Source organism: Peromyscus eremicus, chromosome 1 (assembly GCF_949786415.1).
Source record: "Peromyscus eremicus chromosome 1, PerEre_H2_v1, whole genome shotgun sequence".
Classification (NCBI taxonomy): Eukaryota; Metazoa; Chordata; class Mammalia; order Rodentia; family Cricetidae; genus Peromyscus; species Peromyscus eremicus.
This window is the reverse complement of record NC_081416.1, coordinates 99833395-99853046: the sequence shown is the minus strand read 5'-3', so window position 1 is coordinate 99853046 and position 19652 is coordinate 99833395. Positions and strand designations below refer to the sequence as shown.

Here is a 19652-nt window from a genome sequence, read left to right as displayed (position 1 = left end):
CAGATGTAGACCCTGAATGACTTGGTGATACCTCCACCATTTGATAGATGCAATCCTGTAGTGATGGAACAAGGATGAGCCTTGTCCTCTCCCTTTACTTCGATTTGACTCAGTCTGGGATATGGGAATCCTCCCGGGCATATTCAGGGCAGCAGACATGCTTCCTAGACCATCTGTTCCTGGATATTCATGGCCGAATTAGAGAAAGTTAATGAAATACCAAGTAATGAGAAAATGACAAGACAGAAAGCCGTGTACGCTGAGAGTAGAGGGATGAAGGAGACAGGGGACCCAGTGATTTCAGATTGTAGACTTGGAAAAGTCACGAGCAGCAACCTTAAAAGAGGAATGGAGCCAGGTGGCTGTGGCACGCACCTTTAATCCCAGCACTTGGGAGGCAGAGCCAGGTGAATCTCTGTGAGTTCGAGGCCAGCCTGGGCTACAGAGCAAGCTCCAGAACAGGTACCAAAACTACACAGAGAAACCCTATCTCGAAAAAACAAAAAAACAAAAAAACAAAAAAAAAAAAAAAGATGAATGGAAAGAAGAGACAAAGTAGAGAGAGTTTGATCTCAGGTTTCATAATCTGAAGAAGTATGAGAAGGAACGGACCAGGTTGGGACAGAGCCCATTTAGTGTCCTAGAAAAAAACCTAAGACTTGGAGTCCCAGAATCTGAATAGACACATACTACTTCTTATCCTAGACAAATCACTTACAGTCTCTGAACCTGAAGTTCTTTATTTGTAAAGTAACAATTACTAATTTCAAGTGGTCGGCTGACAATTACCAAGGTAGTGTATTTGAAAACGTAAACTCCTATACAAATGAAGACTGATGTGATTCTCCATTGGACAGTGGTGAGAATGAAAACAGGATGTTTTAAGTCACTCACCTACGTTGACTTATTCAGTAGTCGTTGGTTCTGTGCCCAGCACTATGCCGGGTGGCTATGGTAGATGGAAGGAATTGTCACTGAGTCACAGTCATAAGGAAAAGTAGATATGAAGTCAACAGGCACAGTGATTGAGAATACAGGGGAAACGGAGATGGAGTCTGGAGACAAGCTGGAGGGTCAGGGAAGGCTGGCTAGATGAGGGTCAGGAATGACTGACTGAGAGGTGACAGGAGTGAGGCCAAGTGAGGACTGCCACGATGAGGACCAAGAATGGTGGCTTGGATGCCATGTGTTATGATACTTGCTTGTCATCTCAGCTGAGACGAGACTATAGCAAGCCCCAGGCCAGCCTGGGCTCTACGAAGACCTGTCCTAAAGAAACAAAACAGTCTAGCAAAAAGAATGGTTCCTTATGAGAAGGGTGTGTGTTTGGGAGGTGGGGGCAAAGTTGGCTCTGCAGTGGAAGGTGGAGGGTAAAGGGTTGGTTGAAGAGGATAGTAGTTCTAGGTTCTATACCGCACTAAGCCAAGTGAGCAGTCCTGCCTTGTCTTGTGAAGATTCCTGTAATCACTATGAATGACCTCTTTGTCACCCTCCCCTTTCCCCAGGAAGAATCTGAGTGAGCTAGATGAGATCCAGAAGTACTTCACCCAGAAGCTCAGCGGGCCTTTCCTGCCCTTCAGCTCTCACAGCTCTCCTGCTATCACAAAGAGCCAGGAGAGCCAGAGGGACTCGGTGGGCCCAGGGACCAGCAGCCGAGACCCCGAGAACCAGTGCATCCTGGAGAAATCCAGTAACCTGGTGCTGCAAGTCAGCTCCCTAATCTCAGGTATGGCTCAGGGCTGTTCCTGCTACAGCTTTGATCACTAGGGGCCAAGTCAGAGGCCACCTGAGTGTCTACCCTCAGGTGGGCCTCCATCACGAACACAAACAACAGTTTTCACATCTTTTTTCTGCCTTTTGAAGGAAAGGACAGTGGTGTGGACAGGAGCATGGGGCAATGGGAAGAGCACTGGGCTGAGAGGCAGGAAACCAGGTCCTTGGTTTCTAGCACCAACTTGTTATTGACACTGGGCATGCTCTTTCTTGACCTTTCATTCCCCTAACCAAAAATGACAGGTATAGATTAGATGATGGTCCCCTAGCTGTTCTTGAACTTGTCTGCACCTCTATCTTTCAGGGGAAAACTTAGCTACAAACATATTTAAAATTCTAATTCTCAGAGTCCAGAAGTGTGCAAGTTTTTCTTTTTTTGTTTTGTTTGGTTCGATGGTTAGCTGGCTTTGAGGCAGGGTATCACTGTGTACTTCAGGCTGGCCTCAGATTCACAGTAATCGTCCTGCATTGTCCTTCCAAATGTTGGATTGCAGACATGTACCCACATACCCAGAACAAAGTCTGCACATTTACAAATCACTGTAGAAGACCTGCATGGGTCTATAGTTTACCATTCCAAGAAGTCCCTTAGAGCAGTTCTCATTTTTCCTCGATACTGGTATTGAGAGGTATGGGAGGGTAAAAATCTACATGTCCTGAAAGACACTCTGGGTATACCCCGTAGTGGACTTACGCTCCACATTGATCACTGTCGGGCCGACCAGACAGTTGTGTCTGCCGTCATAAACTTATACTCTGTCCTGAGCCAAGGAAGCTTCTCCCAAGAAAGAGTGCCACAAGACAAAACAAGAGAGACCTTATCAGGATACAAAGGGCTACAGATAGGCGAGTCCCTTTACAGAGATGTAATAAAAGAATAGAAGGATTAAAGCTGGCCTTGAAGTCAAATTTGGAGGTTTAATACTTACCCAGAAAGAAAGTAAGGATGCAACCCAGTGGTCAAATATGTGCAAACCCGTAGGCTCCATCATAGTGCTTCTTACAGAAGGGAGTGGATGTGGGGTGGAGAAAAGGGAGTTCTTGACTAGGAAATAACAGAATAAGAACTCATTTTCACAGAGACAGTATGGGTTTGAAGAGAGCTGAATCTCTACTTCAGGGAAACAGTTCAAAAGTAACAAAAGCCTGCTCTGTGTCCATCACGCTTCAGTACACTTTTCTGAAGAGGGCCCTAGACTAATGGGTATGAGTGAGTCACTGATGAGGTCTCATTCACGCTGCATCTGTGTGGTAGGCCTTTGCTGGCCCCTGAAGACAACATGAACTAGACATGTGGGCCTTGCCCTAAGACACTCACAAGTTGATGTGGGAAACAGCTTTACACTGTAGTGTGTGCTCATGTGCTTCCTTATGAAACATGGCCAGAGTAGAGCCTCCCAGCTGTGCGTCTGGGTAGGCTTCTTGGGGGAGATGTAATAGGCATTGGAAGACAAACTGGTTTATAAAAAGGGAATTGCTCCAAGGCAGAAGACCAAAAGACCAGGGCCAAGTAAGTCTGCCTGGTGCCTGTTCTGTTTGCAGGTACACTGGTAGATACATAGACACACTCTCCTACGATACCTGAACATTAAACAAGCCCCTCCTGTTAGTTAACCCTCGAAGTCAGCAGTAGAGCCCTTAGCCCTGGAAGTCAAATCCACCACTAGCTTCTGACTTTTTCTCTAAAAGGATCACACAAACGTGTCATTTCCTGTGTCTTTGTTGTTTTTCTATTGTTTATTTGAGATGAGATCTTGCTTTGTTGTCCAGGCTGGTTCAAAACTTCTATACTAAAGCAATTGTCTTGCCTCAGCTTTCAGAATAGCTAAAACCAAAGGCATGTACCATTATGCCAACTTATTTACTAATTTCTCCACCCTCATTTTACCAAAAAATAATTTGAGTTGACTGGTACTTCCTCCCTCCTGATTAAGTGCCTGTACATGCACTCTGCAGGGTTTGCCCGTTTCTCTCAGAGTATCAAGCCTGTGAAGTGGCTGGTAGTGGTCACATTTGATAGGAAAGCAGGCCCGGGGGACAGTTTGCTCACCACCACAAACGTAACTGTAGAGACTGGACCCAAAGCCTGCGTTCTTCCCAGTGCCCTGCTGCTTCCATTCTTCCCTTCCGTTGTGCGTTGATAAGATTTCCTTGCTTTAATTTTCCAGGTAAACTAGATAGTTTCAATAACTGTCATCGAGCAGGTCAATGAGTGGACTCTGTTTTGGTTTTAATATAGGTGATTACTGAAGTAAATGGAAGCATGAGCATGCCCGTCAGGACCTCAGCTCCCGAGAGATCTGAGCATGAGCACTTCCACGGGTGTCTCCACAGCTACAAATAGATTAGATCTCAGCCCCTAATATTAGAATAAAGTACTAGAAATCATACTGCTGTGAAGATAGTTCCACTGACTCCTGGGTGAATTAACTGTTGTGAGGTTCCTTTAAAGTCTGATCGCAAGGATGCTTGTGAAGCTAGAGGCCGGTGAGGAAGCTGTGTGGTCTGTAGCCCTGCATATAGTAAGAGTGGTATCTGTTGCTATTCAGATCTGCAGACTATCACCAGAGACTCACAAGCAGCTTGGACTTCTCACCAAACCAGGAGTAGAAGCAGAGCAGTCACCACCCTCCCAGATGCTCAGGACACCGAGGCCATGGGAGGACGAAGCACCACTCCAGAGGAGCCACTGGCAGGAGCTGGAGAGGCGAGCACAAATTCCCTGCCTGCCCCTGTCCTTGAAGAGACTTCAGAGAGAGGAGGAGTGCTCCATGAGTCGGTGGAGCACATAGAACCCATCACGAGGGTGCAGAGCGGTGAAGACACTGAGGTGGACCCAGACCTCAGTGATGAAGACTATGAAGAAGACATTATTGAGCCCAGGACCCTAAATGAAATTACCACAATGACAGACAAAACTAGCCCCTGGTCCAGTTTCATGTCAGACATGAGTGAGGTCTTCAGCCCTCAGCCCAATGAGGGAAAAAGGGAAGGCCCCTCCTGTCCTCCAGGACCTTTCTCGAGAGAGGAGCTTAAGGGCAGAAGTAGCTTGTTGTCCAGCCCACAAAAGGCAGTCAAACCCCAATCTGTAGAGGGCTCCCCTAACCAAAGTGTTGCCTGGGAGGGTGGAGCCTATAACACCAAGGTTGAAGAGTCTGCCGCAACCAAGCCTCGGCTTGTCCCAGGCCTAGCGTTCTCAGGAGCCCAAGAGAACAATGATTCTGTTGGACGGAGCTCACCACAGATCAGTCAGGACAAGAGGCCCATGCCAGAGGCCCTGGCCGAGAGTGAAGCTTTCTCCAGTGAGTTCAGTGACTCTTCTGAGAGCTTTGAGAAGTTTCCTCCACACCTGCCCTCACAAAGCAAAAGAGAAAACCACAAGGAGCTACCCGTAGACTCCCCTGCTTCAAGGCAGAAGCAGGTAACAACCGGACCAGAGGTGTCCACGAGGCAGAACCTCCTGTATCCTTTGGTGTTACCCACAAGTGGGTACTTAGGCCGTCTCTCCCTGGGCACTTTGGGTGCTGCTATCAGGCTGAGAGAGTGAGTGTGACCAGTGGCCCTTGTGGAATGCACTGGAGGATGTAGGGCATGGGAAGGCTCTTCCTTCAGAAGTCTCACTTGCATGACTAGTGTCTTAAGTCTACCAATGAAGCCATGCTTGGTGATGCATGCCTATAATCCCAGCACTGGGGTGGGGAGGGATGGAGAACTGGGAGCTCTGGGTCAGTGTAGGTTACAGAGCAAGACCGTGTCCAAAAACAAACAAACAAATCCACCATTGATACCAGCCCCTTCAGGTAGGAAGCACTGACTGGGACTTGGGTGTTGGTAGCACATTCACAATGAACTTTTCTGTCTAGCTTCTCCAGTTTATATACTGTGCAGTTTCCTACCTGAAGACAAGGCTCAGGCCCTCAGTTGGAATAAAAGGCAGGCTGGAGCTGGAGCTAGAGTAACTTGGTAGGACACTTGCCTAGCCTTGGCTTTTATCCCCAGAACCACAAAAAGGAGAGTGGGTATAGAGAGAGAGTATTACTATTGATTAGTATTTACTGTATGCTAGGAACTTTTTAATTTCTCACACAAGTATTTTAAATGAGTGGCATCTACTCTGCATGTGAGGAAACAGGCTCAGTGACTTTTTTAAAGATTCATTTATAATTTATGTGCATGAGTATTTGCCTGCATGAATGTCTGTGTACCATGTGCATGCAGTACCCATGGAGGCCAGAAGAGAGTGCTGGATCCCCTAGAACGGGAGTTTACAGACAGTTGTGAGCCACCATGAGAATGCTGGGAGTAGAACCTAGGTGCTGTAGAAGAGCAGCCAGTGCTCTCCACCACTGGAGCATCTCTCCAGCCCCCAGGATTTAACTTAAAAAAAAAAAAAAAAAAAAGTAGTGGGGCTGGAGAGATGGCTCAGAGGTTAAGAGCACTGACTGCTCTTCCAGAGGTCCTGAGTTCAATTTCCAGCACCCACATGGTGGCTCACAACCATCTGTAATAAGATCTGGTGCCCTCTTCTGTATACATAATAAATAAAACCTTTTTTTTTTTTTCAATACAGGGTTTCTCTGTGTAGCTTTGCGCCTTTCCTGGAACTCACTTGGTAGCCCAGGCTGGCCTTTAACTCACAGAGATCCGCCTGGCTCTGCCTCCCAAGTGCTGGGATTAAAGGCCTGCGCCACCACTGCCTGGCCTAAATAAAATCTTAAAAAAATTTAAAAAAAAGTGAGCTAGGCAATGATGGCACACACCTTTAATCCTAGCACTCAGGAGGCAGAGGCAGGTGGATCTCTGAGTTCAAAGCCAGCCTGATCTACAGAGCAAGTTTTAGGACAGCCAGGGCTACACAGAGAAACTGTTTAAAAAGGAAAAGAAAAGAAAAGTGATGATAGAACTAAAAAGTAGGTATCATTGAAGTAGACTTGCCTAGGCTCTCAGAATGTAATTACTGATGGAAAGATGTGGTACCTGATTCTCCCCTGTCCCTCCTTTGAAACGATGACATGTTATAGGAAAGTAAAGCACTTAGCACCATCTCTACCCTTCGTATGTGCTCCTAACCAACTGATCCTGTGAGCCACACGGGCCAGTGAAGTAAGCTGCTTTACGATAAGAGATCTTCCCATCCTAGAAATCAGGAGCCTGACTTTGACCCTCCAGACCCCACATCTTATTACTGGTATGAATTCAGGTCTAGCCTTCCTGAGCCTGTTCTCAGATCAGATGGAAGACATGATCCCTATCCGACCAGACTTGCAAGTTCCTCGGGTCAATGTCCTTTTTCCCCCATGCTCACCCTCACCTAGCATTGCAGAGTAGAAATCAGTAAATATAGATTAAACTAAACTATCACATTTCCATAAAACAGAAAATCAGATGAGTAGAATCATTGTATAAATGATTCATTTGTATGCATGTGGTATATTCATAATCATGGGCTCATGTATATGCATATGTATATATGATCACTGCGTGTGTGTGCTAGTGCATGTGGAGGCCAGAACCACCTCCATTTTTCTTCACCTTATTTTTTGAGACAAAGTCTCTCACTAAACCTGGAATTCACCAGTGCAGCAAAACCAGCTGGTGGCTCCTGTGCTCCAGGGATCTTACCGGCACTAGGATTACAAGCATGTGCCACCATCCCTGACTTTCTATGTGGGTGCTGGGAATCCAAACTAGGGTCCTGCACAGCAAGTACCAGCTGAGCCCTACTCTGATTCATGATACAGATGAGAGAGAAACCTAAGGGTTACAGAGATCGGGAAAGGCCTATGGCTGGGTAAAGCCTCCCGAGACGCTCAGAGCTCCTGACATCCCTGCCGACATAGTCAGTATAGTTATGGTCACATTGTTGTCAGGGGAAGAGCTGCCACATGTGCCCAGGCCTCAGGCTGCTTGAGTTCAGACCTTCCATTCTTTCAGACCATACACTAAGTCCCAAGGACAGAGCAGCCTTTACTAAACTCCAGTTCCATTGTCTGGTGAAAGGCAGGTACAGGCAATTGCTCCAAGTGCTTTGGTGAGACACAGGAGCAAGAAGAGAGGCTGATGTAGGCTGCTCAGAAGTACAAAAAGAGATGGGCTGGAGAGATGGCTCAGCGGTTAAGAGCACTGACTGCTCTTCAGAGGACCTGAATTCAATTCCCAGCACCCACATGGTGGCTCACAACCATCTGTAATGAGATCTGGTGCCCTCTTCTGGCCTGCAGACATACATGCAGGTAGAACACTGTATATATGGTAAATAAACCTTTAAAAAAAGAAGTCCAAAAAGAGATGTGAGGAATGGGCCTGCTGGTGTGGTAGGGAATGCCTGTTATGCCAGCAGTCAGAGGCTGGGGCAGAGCAATCAGGAGTTCAAGGCCAGCCTGGGAAAGATAATGTCTCAAAAAAGAAGAAAGCAAGCAAACATCAGCGGACCACTCAGGACACTGGTACCAACAAGAGATGGAGACCATCTGGCCTAAAGCATGGAGAAGACACGGGATCAGACAGAAGGTGGGGATGAAGAAGAAAATCTCAAGTGTGGCTGACGTTTCTGTCACAGGTTATAGGTTGGCAATGTCTTTACTAGATAGGGAAGCACAGAGAGCTGGTCTTGGAGAAAGATATGTCCATGGTAGACAAGTGTCACAGGACATCCAGGAGGAAATGCGGTCCTTGATTACAGGCAGAGGATCAAGTGAGCATCTCAGACGTGAAGACAGCAGAGAGTAGAGCTGTGAGACCTGAGAGTGCTGTCTTAGCTAGGGTTTCTGCTGCCATGAAGACACCGTGACCATGGCAACTCTTACAAAGGAGGACATTTAATTGAGTGGCTTATAGTTTCAGAGGTTTAGTCCATTACCATCATGGTAGGCAGCATGCAGGCAGACATGGTGCTGGAGAAAGACCTGAGAGTTCTACATCTCGATTGCCAGGCAGCAGGAGGGAACTGTGACACAGGACATAGCGTGATCATGGGACCTCAAAGCCCACCCCACAGTGACACACTTCTTCCAGCGAAGCCACACCTACTCCAGCAGGGCCACACCTCCTAATAGTGTCACTCTCTGTGGGGGCCATTTCTTTCAAACCACCCTAGGTGGCATGCAGACGGGGTTCCTGAGGGTGGGGGCCCTGGGGAGATGACATGCAGACGGGGGGGGGGGTTCCTGAGGGTGGGGGCCCTGGGGAGATGACATGCAGACGGGGGGGGGTCCCTGAGGGTGGGGCCCCTGGGGAGATGACATGCAGACGGGGTTCCTGAGGGTGGGGGCCCTGGGGAGATGACATGCAGACGGGGGGGTTCCTGAGGGTGGGGGCCCTGGGGAGATGACATGCAGACGGAGGGGGGGGGTTCCTGAGGGTGGGGGCCCTGGGGAGATGACATGCAGACGGGGTTCCTGAGGGTGGGGGCACTGGGGAGATGACATGCAGACGGGGGGGTTCCTGAGGGTGGGGGCACTGGGGAGATGACATGCAGACGGAGGGGGGGTTCCTGAGGGTGGGGGCCCTGGGGAGATGACATGCAGACGGAGGGGGGGGTTCCTGAGGGTGGGGGCCCTGGGGAGGTGACACGCAGACGGGGGGGGGGGTTCCTGAGGGTGGGGGCCCTGGGGAGATGACATGCAGACGGAGGGGGGGGTTCCTGAGGGTGGGGGCCCTGGGGAGGTGACATGCAGACGGGGGGGGGGGGGTTCCTGAGGGTGGGGGCCCTGGGGAGATGACATGCAGACAGAGCTATAGTTTCGTGTCCTGGTCAGAAGTGAGGATGGGTCCCGTGGTGGGACGTGTGAACTTTAGGAAAGACCTGCAGTGGTAGGCGAAGACCACATTTCAGTGCTGAGGGAACTGGTGGAGAGGACAGCTCCAGTGGGCACCTGTCCCTCCACACTGTGTCAGCAGGAGCAGCAGCTCTGTGAGATCAGGCTCCATTCCAAGCCTGTTTCCTATAGAAACTAATCCTCCTGATTGTCAGCTGAGTGGTAACTAGAAGTGGGGTCATGGTGGGGTGGGAGGCGCAGTGTTAGTGTTTTTATAAATGTAAGACCTTGTACACTCTCACAAACAGGAGAAAGAACCTCAAAGTAGACAGTCACCCTGCAGAGCAAACAGGACGTAACGAACTAAGGAGAGCTTCTGTGTTCAGGTCCAGCCGACACCTCCCGGCAATGCTCCTTCCCCGTAACCTCAGCTGAATGCGGCTAAGGGTAGAAAGAGCAGCACCAGCAAACAGCCCCCCCCACCCCACCCCTGTCCAGCTCTGGAGATAGCCTGGGTCAAAGGGTCCACCCCACCTCTCTAGGGAAATCAAAGGCTTATACATGTGGGTGCATGTCGTCCATTCAGGAGATATTCATTGAGCATTTATTCTGTCCCAGGCTAGGTAATGGGAATAGGGCTATGAAAATGACATCGTCTCTGCCCTGTTGGAGGCCACTCTGTCATAAGAGAAAAACAATAAAATGGAAAGCTGGGTAAACAAATTAAGTCAGAGCCATACTTAGCTACTTAAACAGAAACCCTAAAAAACAGCACCACAACAGTCCCCTCTGTCTCCCTCAAAATTAAGGCAGTCTGAGTCAGTGCTGTAACTCAACAGATATTTGTGCTTCTAACAGCAGCTTATGGGGTACAGAGAAGTCCGAGCTATAGCCCACACCTTTATAGGTCTCATGTGCAGACCGGACAGACTAGCTCGGCCACGTCTCCCCACCCCAGCTCTGGTTTTTCAATGTGTTCAGAGAAGAGCCAGTAGGCAGGTCCTCCAGGACCAGTCACCTCCTTCCTGGTCGAGGCACTGCCCTAAGCCACCTTTCCACCCTCTCCATGTCAGAACATGACTTTTAACCAGCAGGCCCTCAGCCAGTGTTCAGCCCTTGCTGCCCTCCCACCTCCTGCAAGCTCTAGGCAGGTACCGTGGTAACTGAAGGACACTGCTGTTGGGAAACTGGAAGAACGCTGCACACATAGGAAATTAAATATGGGCCGGAGAGATGGCTCAGTGGTTCAGAGCCCTAGCTGTTCTTCCAGAACAGGGTCAATTCACAGCACCCACACGGTGGCTCACACTGTAACTCCAGTTCTAGGGGATCTGGTGCCCTCTTCCAGCCTCCTTAAGCACCAGGCATGCATGTGGTACACAGACATACATGCAGAGAAAACACCCATATATATAAAGTAATAATTTGAAAAAATTCTTATAGTAATTGAACATTCTTCTGTGTTATAGACTGCTCTCGGGAGCGGAGGAGGAGGGACCATGTAGCTAAGGTTAGGAAAGGTCTTTCTGGAGGAGGTTGGGGTGTGAACCCACTAGAGACTAAAGAAAGAGAGGGACGGGACAGGAGGGAGGACACAGGTTAAGAGAGGGCAGGGTCTTCCCGTGAGGGAACTACTTGTGCCAGGATTCACGGACAGGAGGAAGGAAATAGGAGAACACGAAAAGCATGGCTGAGGTCAGGTGGGGTGCTGGTCTGACATGAGGGTGGCCGTCTAGGTATTTTTGTCCCTTAACTACCATTGCAGCCCAGAACCGATTGTGGTGCCCAACTTCTTTCTGCCTCCCCGGCAACTGGAGGCTTCTCTCCGCTTGATCTCCTACTCCCCAGCTCTGCCACCACCAGCCACAGCTGACCAGGTAAGAGCAGCCACTGGCCTCCCGTTCCTGCCCAGTCAGCATCGATTCCCTGAAAGCATACAGCACACAGAGCTGCCCTGAGCCATCTCCCTGGAGAAGCTGCTCCAGGGGTCACCACAAATAAGAAGTGCATCCCTAGGGGACCGTGACAGCCTGTCGGGTCCAGATGAAGAGCAGGGTAATCGAGGCAGTGTGTCCAGTTGCTCCTTACAAAACACTCTGATAACTCTTCATCAATACGAACGTCAAGCAGCTAGACGTGTACACAGATCCCGTTCTCCACTTTTCTCTCTGACGTAGTGCCTGGTCTCACTGCAAGGAGCAAAACTAACAACCATACTGTTCGGATATAGATATGTAGATATATGTCATAGATATAGATTATATAGGTAAATTATCTGTCTTTGTGTAACACAAATCCTAAACAAACAAAAAGCCAGCCAGCCAGCCAGGTATGGTGTCACAGGCCTGTGACTCCAGCATTTGGTGGAAACATAGTTATCTGGAGTTCTAGCCTGGCCTGTGTGAGCTCATCTTTTTTTAGAAAGAAAGAGCTGTCCAAGAACCAGTCATACCTGTGATCCTGCCTCAGGCTACCTTGCCATGTCCCCAAGGCCAGCTGACGGCTTTTCCTCCTTGGGCTCCCTCTGGAGAGAATGTGACCTAATTTATATTCTAACAAATACATAGAATGCCACATTTAAGGTGGGGGGACATAACATAGGGGAGAAAGGAGCTAGGGACTGGTGCTGTGTAGTGGACACAAAGCAGCCGCCCCAGAGCTTTCAAAACATTTTTTCAGAGACAAATGTAAGTTATAAGAAAATGTGCTTGCTTGCTGACTGTGGCAATAGCCCCTATTCAATACTTGCATGACTTAAACATTGTTCTAAGTACGCTACAGTCGACTGTTTTTATCTTCCAGCCACTGGGTAGGCTAGCCAGACTCTCCCCACTTAGTGAGTACATCAGGTTGGCGCTGTGGTAGGCTACCAGACAGAAGCAACTTAAAGTAGAAAGGCTTCCTTCAGATCACAGTCCGTAGTCCTCGGCTGCATTGATGGTGGCAGAAGCTACCCACCTCAAGACAGACAAGAAGCAGGTAAACAGAGAAGGACTAGCAGCCAAACGTAACCACCAGAGGCTCATCAACCTCCAGCCAGGCCCCTCCTGAAACTCCCAGACTCTCCCAAAATAGAGACACCAGCTAAGGATCCAGCCTTGAGTACATGAGACTTTTGAAGGAACACTTAATATCCAAACCATGACAATGAGCAAACTGAGACTCAGAGCTTCCTGTCCACAGCTCCACACACGAAGAAACTGAGTCTCTTTCAAGAGAGTGGAGACTCTAGGAGTCAAGTGAATCTGTTTGTGTCTCCAAACCCTGCCCTCTCCTTTCCACCTGAAATCTTAACACTTTGCTTCTTCTGGTGTGTGTGTGTGTGTGTGTGTGTGTGTGTGTGTGTGTGTGTGTGTGTGTAGGTACTGAAATTACAGTGTACCACCACACCCAGCACATGGGAATGTTTTCCTAGCCCATCTGCCTTGGTTTAAATAGACTTCATTTAGCAGTTAACAATGTAAACGTTCCCCATGCCTCCCCAGAGGCTGTGTTGATAGGGGTAGAGTCAGTTCTGACTGGTCCTGAGAGCCCTATGTTAACGAGTTCTATGCTTACTCATAGTTCACAGGCCAAGAGACAGCTGTGTGATGGTTCTCAGGAGAAGTGTTAAGATGTCTGAACCGTTCACTGGCTTCCTCTCCCTCTCTTTCCAACCTCCCCTGCGTATTTCCAAAACATCTATTGGTTTGGCAGATAGCTCAATCTGAGGTCCTGTCTGTCTGAGTAGAACCCGTCCGGGGGCAGCAATGCAAGGAACCTGTGGGCTTTTGTGGTCCTGATTCCTCCTCTGGCTCACCTCCTTCCTCTGTACCTCTTCTGACATTTCACACACATGGCCAAGCCTTCTGCACTAGGCTTTGGGGGCTGTGTCCAGGCACTGAGCACCAGCTGGAGCACAACATTCATGAAACAGAACGCTGGACCTGCTAGTGAGTAACCAAAGGACCCGGGGCACATGGCTTGACCTCTCTGGGTCTCGGTTTTGTTCTAAGTAACAGCAAGCTGATAATGCGTGGTTAACAAGACGAGGGGAGAATTAAGTAGGCACACTTGAATCCTCCCTGCCGCCCTCTGGGCCAAGTGGGTGAAGGGTCACTGAGTCATGCCCCACAGGAAGAGTTCCACAAGTCGCTGTGACAGAACTACCAGACAGAATGCTGTTCCTGTTTCTGTGTTTGTGCCTCTGTGGTGGCTTCCTCCCCCGGGGACAGACTGTCTTTGGTCTTTCTGAGACAGAGTGTGGGAGAAAGAAGAGATGAGAACCTCCCTTCCCTTAAAGGGCACACTGAGTTTCATGCAGATGAGACCCATGCAGGTCTCACCCTTCCTGGCTTGCCCGCAGGGGAATTCCATTGCTTGCTGCCCTTGGGACCATCTCTCCTTAGAACTGTCTGGGTCCCACTTAGGATAACCAGTGCCATCACAGTTGGCCCAGTTCAGCACTGGAAGGTCTCAGACCAGGAAACCCCAGGAGATGGATTCTGGCTGGAAGCCTGCTGGTGCTGAAAGTCAGATCGCCTGTGCGTTTAAGGCACTGCTATGAAACTTCCCTAAAGCAAAATGGAGCTGCCATGTCTTGTTCCAGCAGTGTTAATAATCAAATGGAAAATTATAAAGAAGGGGACCTCGTGCCTGTGTGCCTGGTATCAAGAACTACGGCAAATGATATCTTGACCAACGGCACTGCAGCCTCCCACAGGAAGCATTCCCGGGGGCCTATCTGCCCAGCGCTGGTGACACACCCCTGGACTGGTGCTGCCCTTGTTACTGGTCCTTGGACACCCTTTGTTAGTAGTCCCTGTAGCCAGAGGAGTTGTTTTCAGTGAACGTACGTCTTCGTTGTTGCCGTCAGAAGCTCCCTGTAAGCGAGGGTACCGTGAAACCACCTAACTAGACCCCTCACGGGTGAAAAGAAAGGTTTGTTCAAGCTGCCAAGGCTGTCTCCAGGGAACAAAGGGAACAATAGCAAAAGGCCAAGAAAGCCGTGCCAGTTTTAAAGAGCTGTGTTTGCAAAGGGAGGGAGTGTGTAAGGGGGGCAGCCTAGGTGTTAGAGTTGGGGGAGGGTTGCTGTCTAGAAGAGCCTGGAGCTGTGTGGAGGACGTGATATGTGAAGCAGCTATGTGTTAATAGGGAACTAGATGCCCTGTTTCCCGGAAGTAGTTGGCTGTAGGAGCACATAAGGAAAGTAATGGCCTTTCCTGACAGAAACCCACTTCACAAGTTTCTGAAGAATCCACTAGCAATCCTTCTGTTTCCCAGGTCAGAGTCCCCTGAGCTGAGCCCATGATGTCATTTATGACATTGTCAGGGGCACTGCCTTTATGGGGAGCCCACTTTGGACCTAACACTTCCCTCTGCCCATCCCCTTGGGATACGCCATGGTTCATGGCATACATGGTCCACACTGCAGTGTTTCCTGCTTAATCCTAAATAAATACTGCCATTCTTTAACATCTCTGTTATGTAGTTGGACACTAATAATACAGGTACCAGAAGTTCAGAGAAACGTGGTTTTTTTTTCCAAATTCACTTTAAAAAAAAAAAAAAAAGATTTATTTATTTATTTATTATGTATATAGTGTTCTATTTGCATGTGTCCTTCCTTGCAGGCCAGAAGAGGGCACCAATCTCATTGCAGGTGGCTGTGAGCCACCACATGGGTGCTGGGAATTGAACTCAGGACCTCTGGAAGAACAGCCAGTGCTCTTAACCACTGAACCATCTCTCCAGCCCTCAAATTCACTTTTTAAAAGCACTGAAATAATTTCCATGGCTTGTCAGAACTTTGAGTGTCTTATATTTACTTTAGAGTTAATTGAGAATTACATTTGGTCAGAGACACCATGATCATCTCAAAGTTTGGCATTTCTGAAGGTCTTAAAAATGGCCCCCATGAGAAACATGCCTGCCGCACAAGCCTGAGGGCCTGAGTTCTGATCCCCAGCACCACATAAAAGCTAGGTGACAGTCACATTGGAGGGAGGAGACAGGAGGATCCTTGGAGCTTGCTGGCCAACCAGTCTAGCCAAAACACAAGTTCCAGGCTCAGGAAGGGCTCTATCTCACAAACTAGGCAGAGGCCATAGAGGAAGATGCGCTGCATCAACTTCTGGCATTCGTGTGCGCACACGCACGCACGCACGCACGCACGCACGCACATCCTCACTTTGAAGAGTTTTAGTGTTTGATGTTTAGCCACATTCTTGCTGTGCTGTGCACTTCATTCTCTCACATCCTGGTTCTTGCTGGGCGGTCTCCCTGCAGCCTGAAGAACTTCCTTTGAAGTTTCACATCACATGGACCTGCTGGGGACCAGGACTCTCGGCTTTGGTGCTCTCAAGCAGCTTTATTTTGAAACTGATTTTCACTGGCTATGGAATTCCAACTCGAACTGCTGTTTCTTTTGGCGTTTTAGAGATGCCTCACTAGGGTGTACCTCAGCTGCTCAAGTGCTTACTTACCTAGTGTGTGCAGAGCCTTGGGTTCAAGCCCTGGCACCACATGAACTGGACATGGTGGTGCATGCCTGTAATCCCAGCTCTTGGGACACAGAGACAGCAGGATCACAAGTTCAAGATAACCTTTGAGACTCTGGGGAAAAACTAAAATCCTCATCTTTAGTCTTCCATTGTTTCTGATGAAACATAAATGTCTCTGTTACTGTTCTCTTGAGTGTTATGTGGCCTGTATCCTTCAGCCGCCTTTAAGATCTCTCTGTCGCCAGGCAGTGGTGGCTCATGTCTTTAATCCCATCACTGCAGAGGCAGACGATCTCTGAGTTGGAGGCCAACCTGGTCTACAGAACGAGTCTGGGACAGCCAAGGCTGCACAGAAACCCTGTCTCAAAAAACAAAACAACAAAGATTGCTGTGTCTTGGCTTCTGATCAGCATAGCTACAGTGTTTCTAGTTGCGGAGGCGGGAGGGGCAGGAAGAACATGCTGGTCATTAACAATCCTAACAACATTGCAGCTCGTAGGCTGGGTTGTGGGTTTATAGAGTTCATTTTTATTGTGCTACATTATTTACCTATGTTATATAGAGTCATTGGTATGTGATGAAGTCATAGAATCTTACGTAAATAAAATTGTAATGGTAATTAATGGCTATGGGTTTGGCGCAGAGAAATAGGACAGTGGCTGGGATGACACATGCAGTCAAGAGAAAGCTTTTTGTTTTTGTTTTTAAGATGAGTACTTTGCCTGCATGTATGTATGTGCACCACATGAGTGCCTGGTGCCCACGGAGGTCAGAAGAGGGCTTCAGATCCCTTACAACCAGAATCACGTGTGATGTGAGCCACCATGTGGTACTGGGAACTGAATCTGTCATCTACAAGAGCAGTAGTGCTCTCAGCCCCCAGGGAAGGCATTTATGATTGGAGAGCTGCAGCTTCTGTGCAGCAGTGCACAAGCCTCTAGAGAACTGAAGGTGGAGATGAGCTGCAGAGGGGCAGGCCTGTCCTGGTCAGAGGCATTTGATCCAGAGCATGAGTGGGGCGCTTGCAGTTAGAGGAGAAAAGCCACACCCTGAAACGACAAGACAGAAATATTCTGAAGCAGGTAGAAGCTGTGGTTTGGTGATGGAATTGCTACCCAATGGAAATGTGGAATTTCTCAGTAATGTTCCAGGCATTCTGCAGCTGAGAGCAGTGAGAAGGCAGGGAGGGGAAGGGGATCTCTGCGTCGGGGCTTCCTCTGGACCCTGGGTTAGACACAAACCACACCCAAACACCTGTTTTCACAGAGAGACCCTTTAGTAAGTGGGGAAGAAAAGTTAAAGTGGCCGCTTTCTGACTCAGGCAGAGAAACAGCAGCAGAAGACCTTGCTGGTGTGATTTTTAAGAGGAGAAAAGGGGAGGTCTGTGTTAGAATGGGCTAGGACGAGGTGGTAAAGGAAATGGGGGACCAGGGAGAAGGGGAAGGGGAAAAGGGAAAGGGGGAAGGGGTATTGGTCCCAGAGGGACAAAGGGCTGCCTCTGGATAGAGAGGAGACAGACGTGGCACATAGGGAAATGGTGGCTTATAAAGGTAAAGGGGAAACCCTGTGTTAGGACGAGGTGTTTAATTCTAATTGGGTGTGTTAATTAGGTGAACCAAAGGGGGCTTTTGATTGCTGAACTTTGGCAGTCAGCCCCAGGAGGACGAATTGGCCAAATAAGGGAACAGACCTTGGTGGCTAGCTTTAGGAATATAATCTAACAGTTTTTAGCAAGGCAGAGGGAATGGAGTTCTGAAGGGACACTAGCTCCAGTGGGCTAGTGTCCCTTTGGAAGGCAGAAGTGCAGTCTTAACCTCCATTTGTGGGTCCCATGTGTTCCATAGCCTGTTTTGTGACAAAACTTTCCCTAGGGAAACAACACACACATCTACTCACCCCAGATAGGGATCCCATGATGTACCAAAGTATGGATACCACCAAAGTCCAATTTGGTGAACCATGAGTTTTATGGGGGCTACATACAGGAATATGGGTGAGGGGTTACTTCAGGAGCAGAAATGCCTCAAAGACAGCTGCATCCCCCATGCCCACCCAGCATGGTGACAACTCACAGAAGCTTGGGCCTGGAGCACACTAAACACCCTGCAGTACATTCAACAGGTTGAAGAGTGTCCTTTCCTGGAGACTGAGGTCTAAACCTCGTCCGGGCAGCTTGGCTGGTCTCAGAATCTTTACAGCTTTTCTCCTCCATGACATTGTCTGAGAGTCAATGCATCTCAGCTTCACTTCTGACAGCTACTCCACAGCTTTATTATCCTGGCAGGGAAGGGCCTAGTGAATCTGGTCAGTTTCAGGGACTTCCTGAAGCTTTTTTGAGTTGTTTAACTTTTTGCTTAAGGAGCTTCTCTTCAGGATGGAATGTTTCAATCTCAGAAGAAACTTACATAGCACCCCCTAAAAACAGTAGTTCTCAGCCTTCCTAATGCTGTGACCCTTTAATATAGTTCCTCATGTTGTGGTGATCACCAACTATGAGATTATTTCATTGCTACTTCATAACTGTAATTTTGCTACTGTTATGCATCATAATGTAAATGTCTGTTTTCTGATGGTTTTAGGCGACCCCTGTGAAAGGGTCATTTGACATAACCCCTTTGGCAACCCCCCTCAAGGGGTCATGACCCAGAGGTGAGAAGCACTTCAGGACCTAAAGCCAGGCCTGGCTCTGAAAACTAAGGAACAAGCATGCTGAAGGTCGCTGGGCTCTTTCCAGCCTGTGGTCTAGGACCACTGTACACTGTCAACCTGCTTCAGGGCCAGGACAACGACCCGTCCCCAAAAAGGAGAGAGCTTGCAAGTGTAGGAGTCACTGCTCTGAGCTCCTCCACAAGGGCTAAGGGAAGGCCTAACGCTCCCTCTGTGTAGGAACAATGCACACAAGCCCAGGTACCTCCCAGGTAGTCTCCTCGTGAGCATTTGTGAAACGGCTTTCCTCTCTCCCTCCCACAGGAGAGTGGATGTGTAGAGGTCACACCAGATCCGGTATCTTTCATCTGTCGGTTGGGCTGTCCGGCCTTACAGGGTGGGAGGATTGTAATAGCAAGTACCACAAGAGAGGGTATAGAGGCCAGGCCTTCACTCACCCACCCCATGACTGCTCACGTTCTGTCTGTCCCTTCAAGAAAGAAAAGGGGGGTGAAATGTGGCTGGCCTGGCGGGAGCCTACAGAGCCATCCGGTACCCAGGCTCACAGTCTTCATGCATGAGTCAGATTCCGCTGCCTCCAGCACCTCTTGTCTCTTGAGATGAAGTAACTTCACTGGGATGGTATCTCCATTGCATTTATGTCTGGTTTATTTGCAACAGGCAAACTAGTTTGATCTGCTTCCTTCCAGGGGAGAAGAGCGGTAACTGAGGAGAGGAGGGAAGACTCGCTGGCTCCTTCCATGGGGAGCTTGCAGCTCCACAGCAGAGCCAGCTTTCTAGGTCAGACTAGATAGGAGCTGCCTAGTAAGTTCTTTTTTGTTGTTTTTTTATAATGTTAGGATCAAAGTCAGGACTGTGCGTGCCAGGCAACTGCTCTGCAGATCCATAGTCCTCCCCTGAGCTCCTCGTACATGCACTCAGACGTTTCCAAATGCCATCTACCTATATTAGCATTTAGGTGAAATGAAGCCAA

The 19652-nt window shown here is 48.8% G+C and overlaps 1 protein-coding gene across 1 annotated transcript in view; it reads left to right on the top strand.

Annotated features, from left to right (window-relative positions):
* The window catches only part of C2cd3 (C2 domain containing 3 centriole elongation regulator), a 117698-nt gene that overhangs the window by 90427 nt on the left and 7619 nt on the right, over positions 1-19652 (top strand). Inside the window, exons 30-32 of the mRNA XM_059270563.1 lie at positions 1506-1726; positions 4323-5235; positions 11296-11407. Of these exons, the coding sequence (XP_059126546.1) occupies positions 1506-1726; positions 4323-5235; positions 11296-11407 (1246 nt within the window). The remainder of the gene's footprint in view (positions 1-1505; positions 1727-4322; positions 5236-11295; positions 11408-19652) is intronic.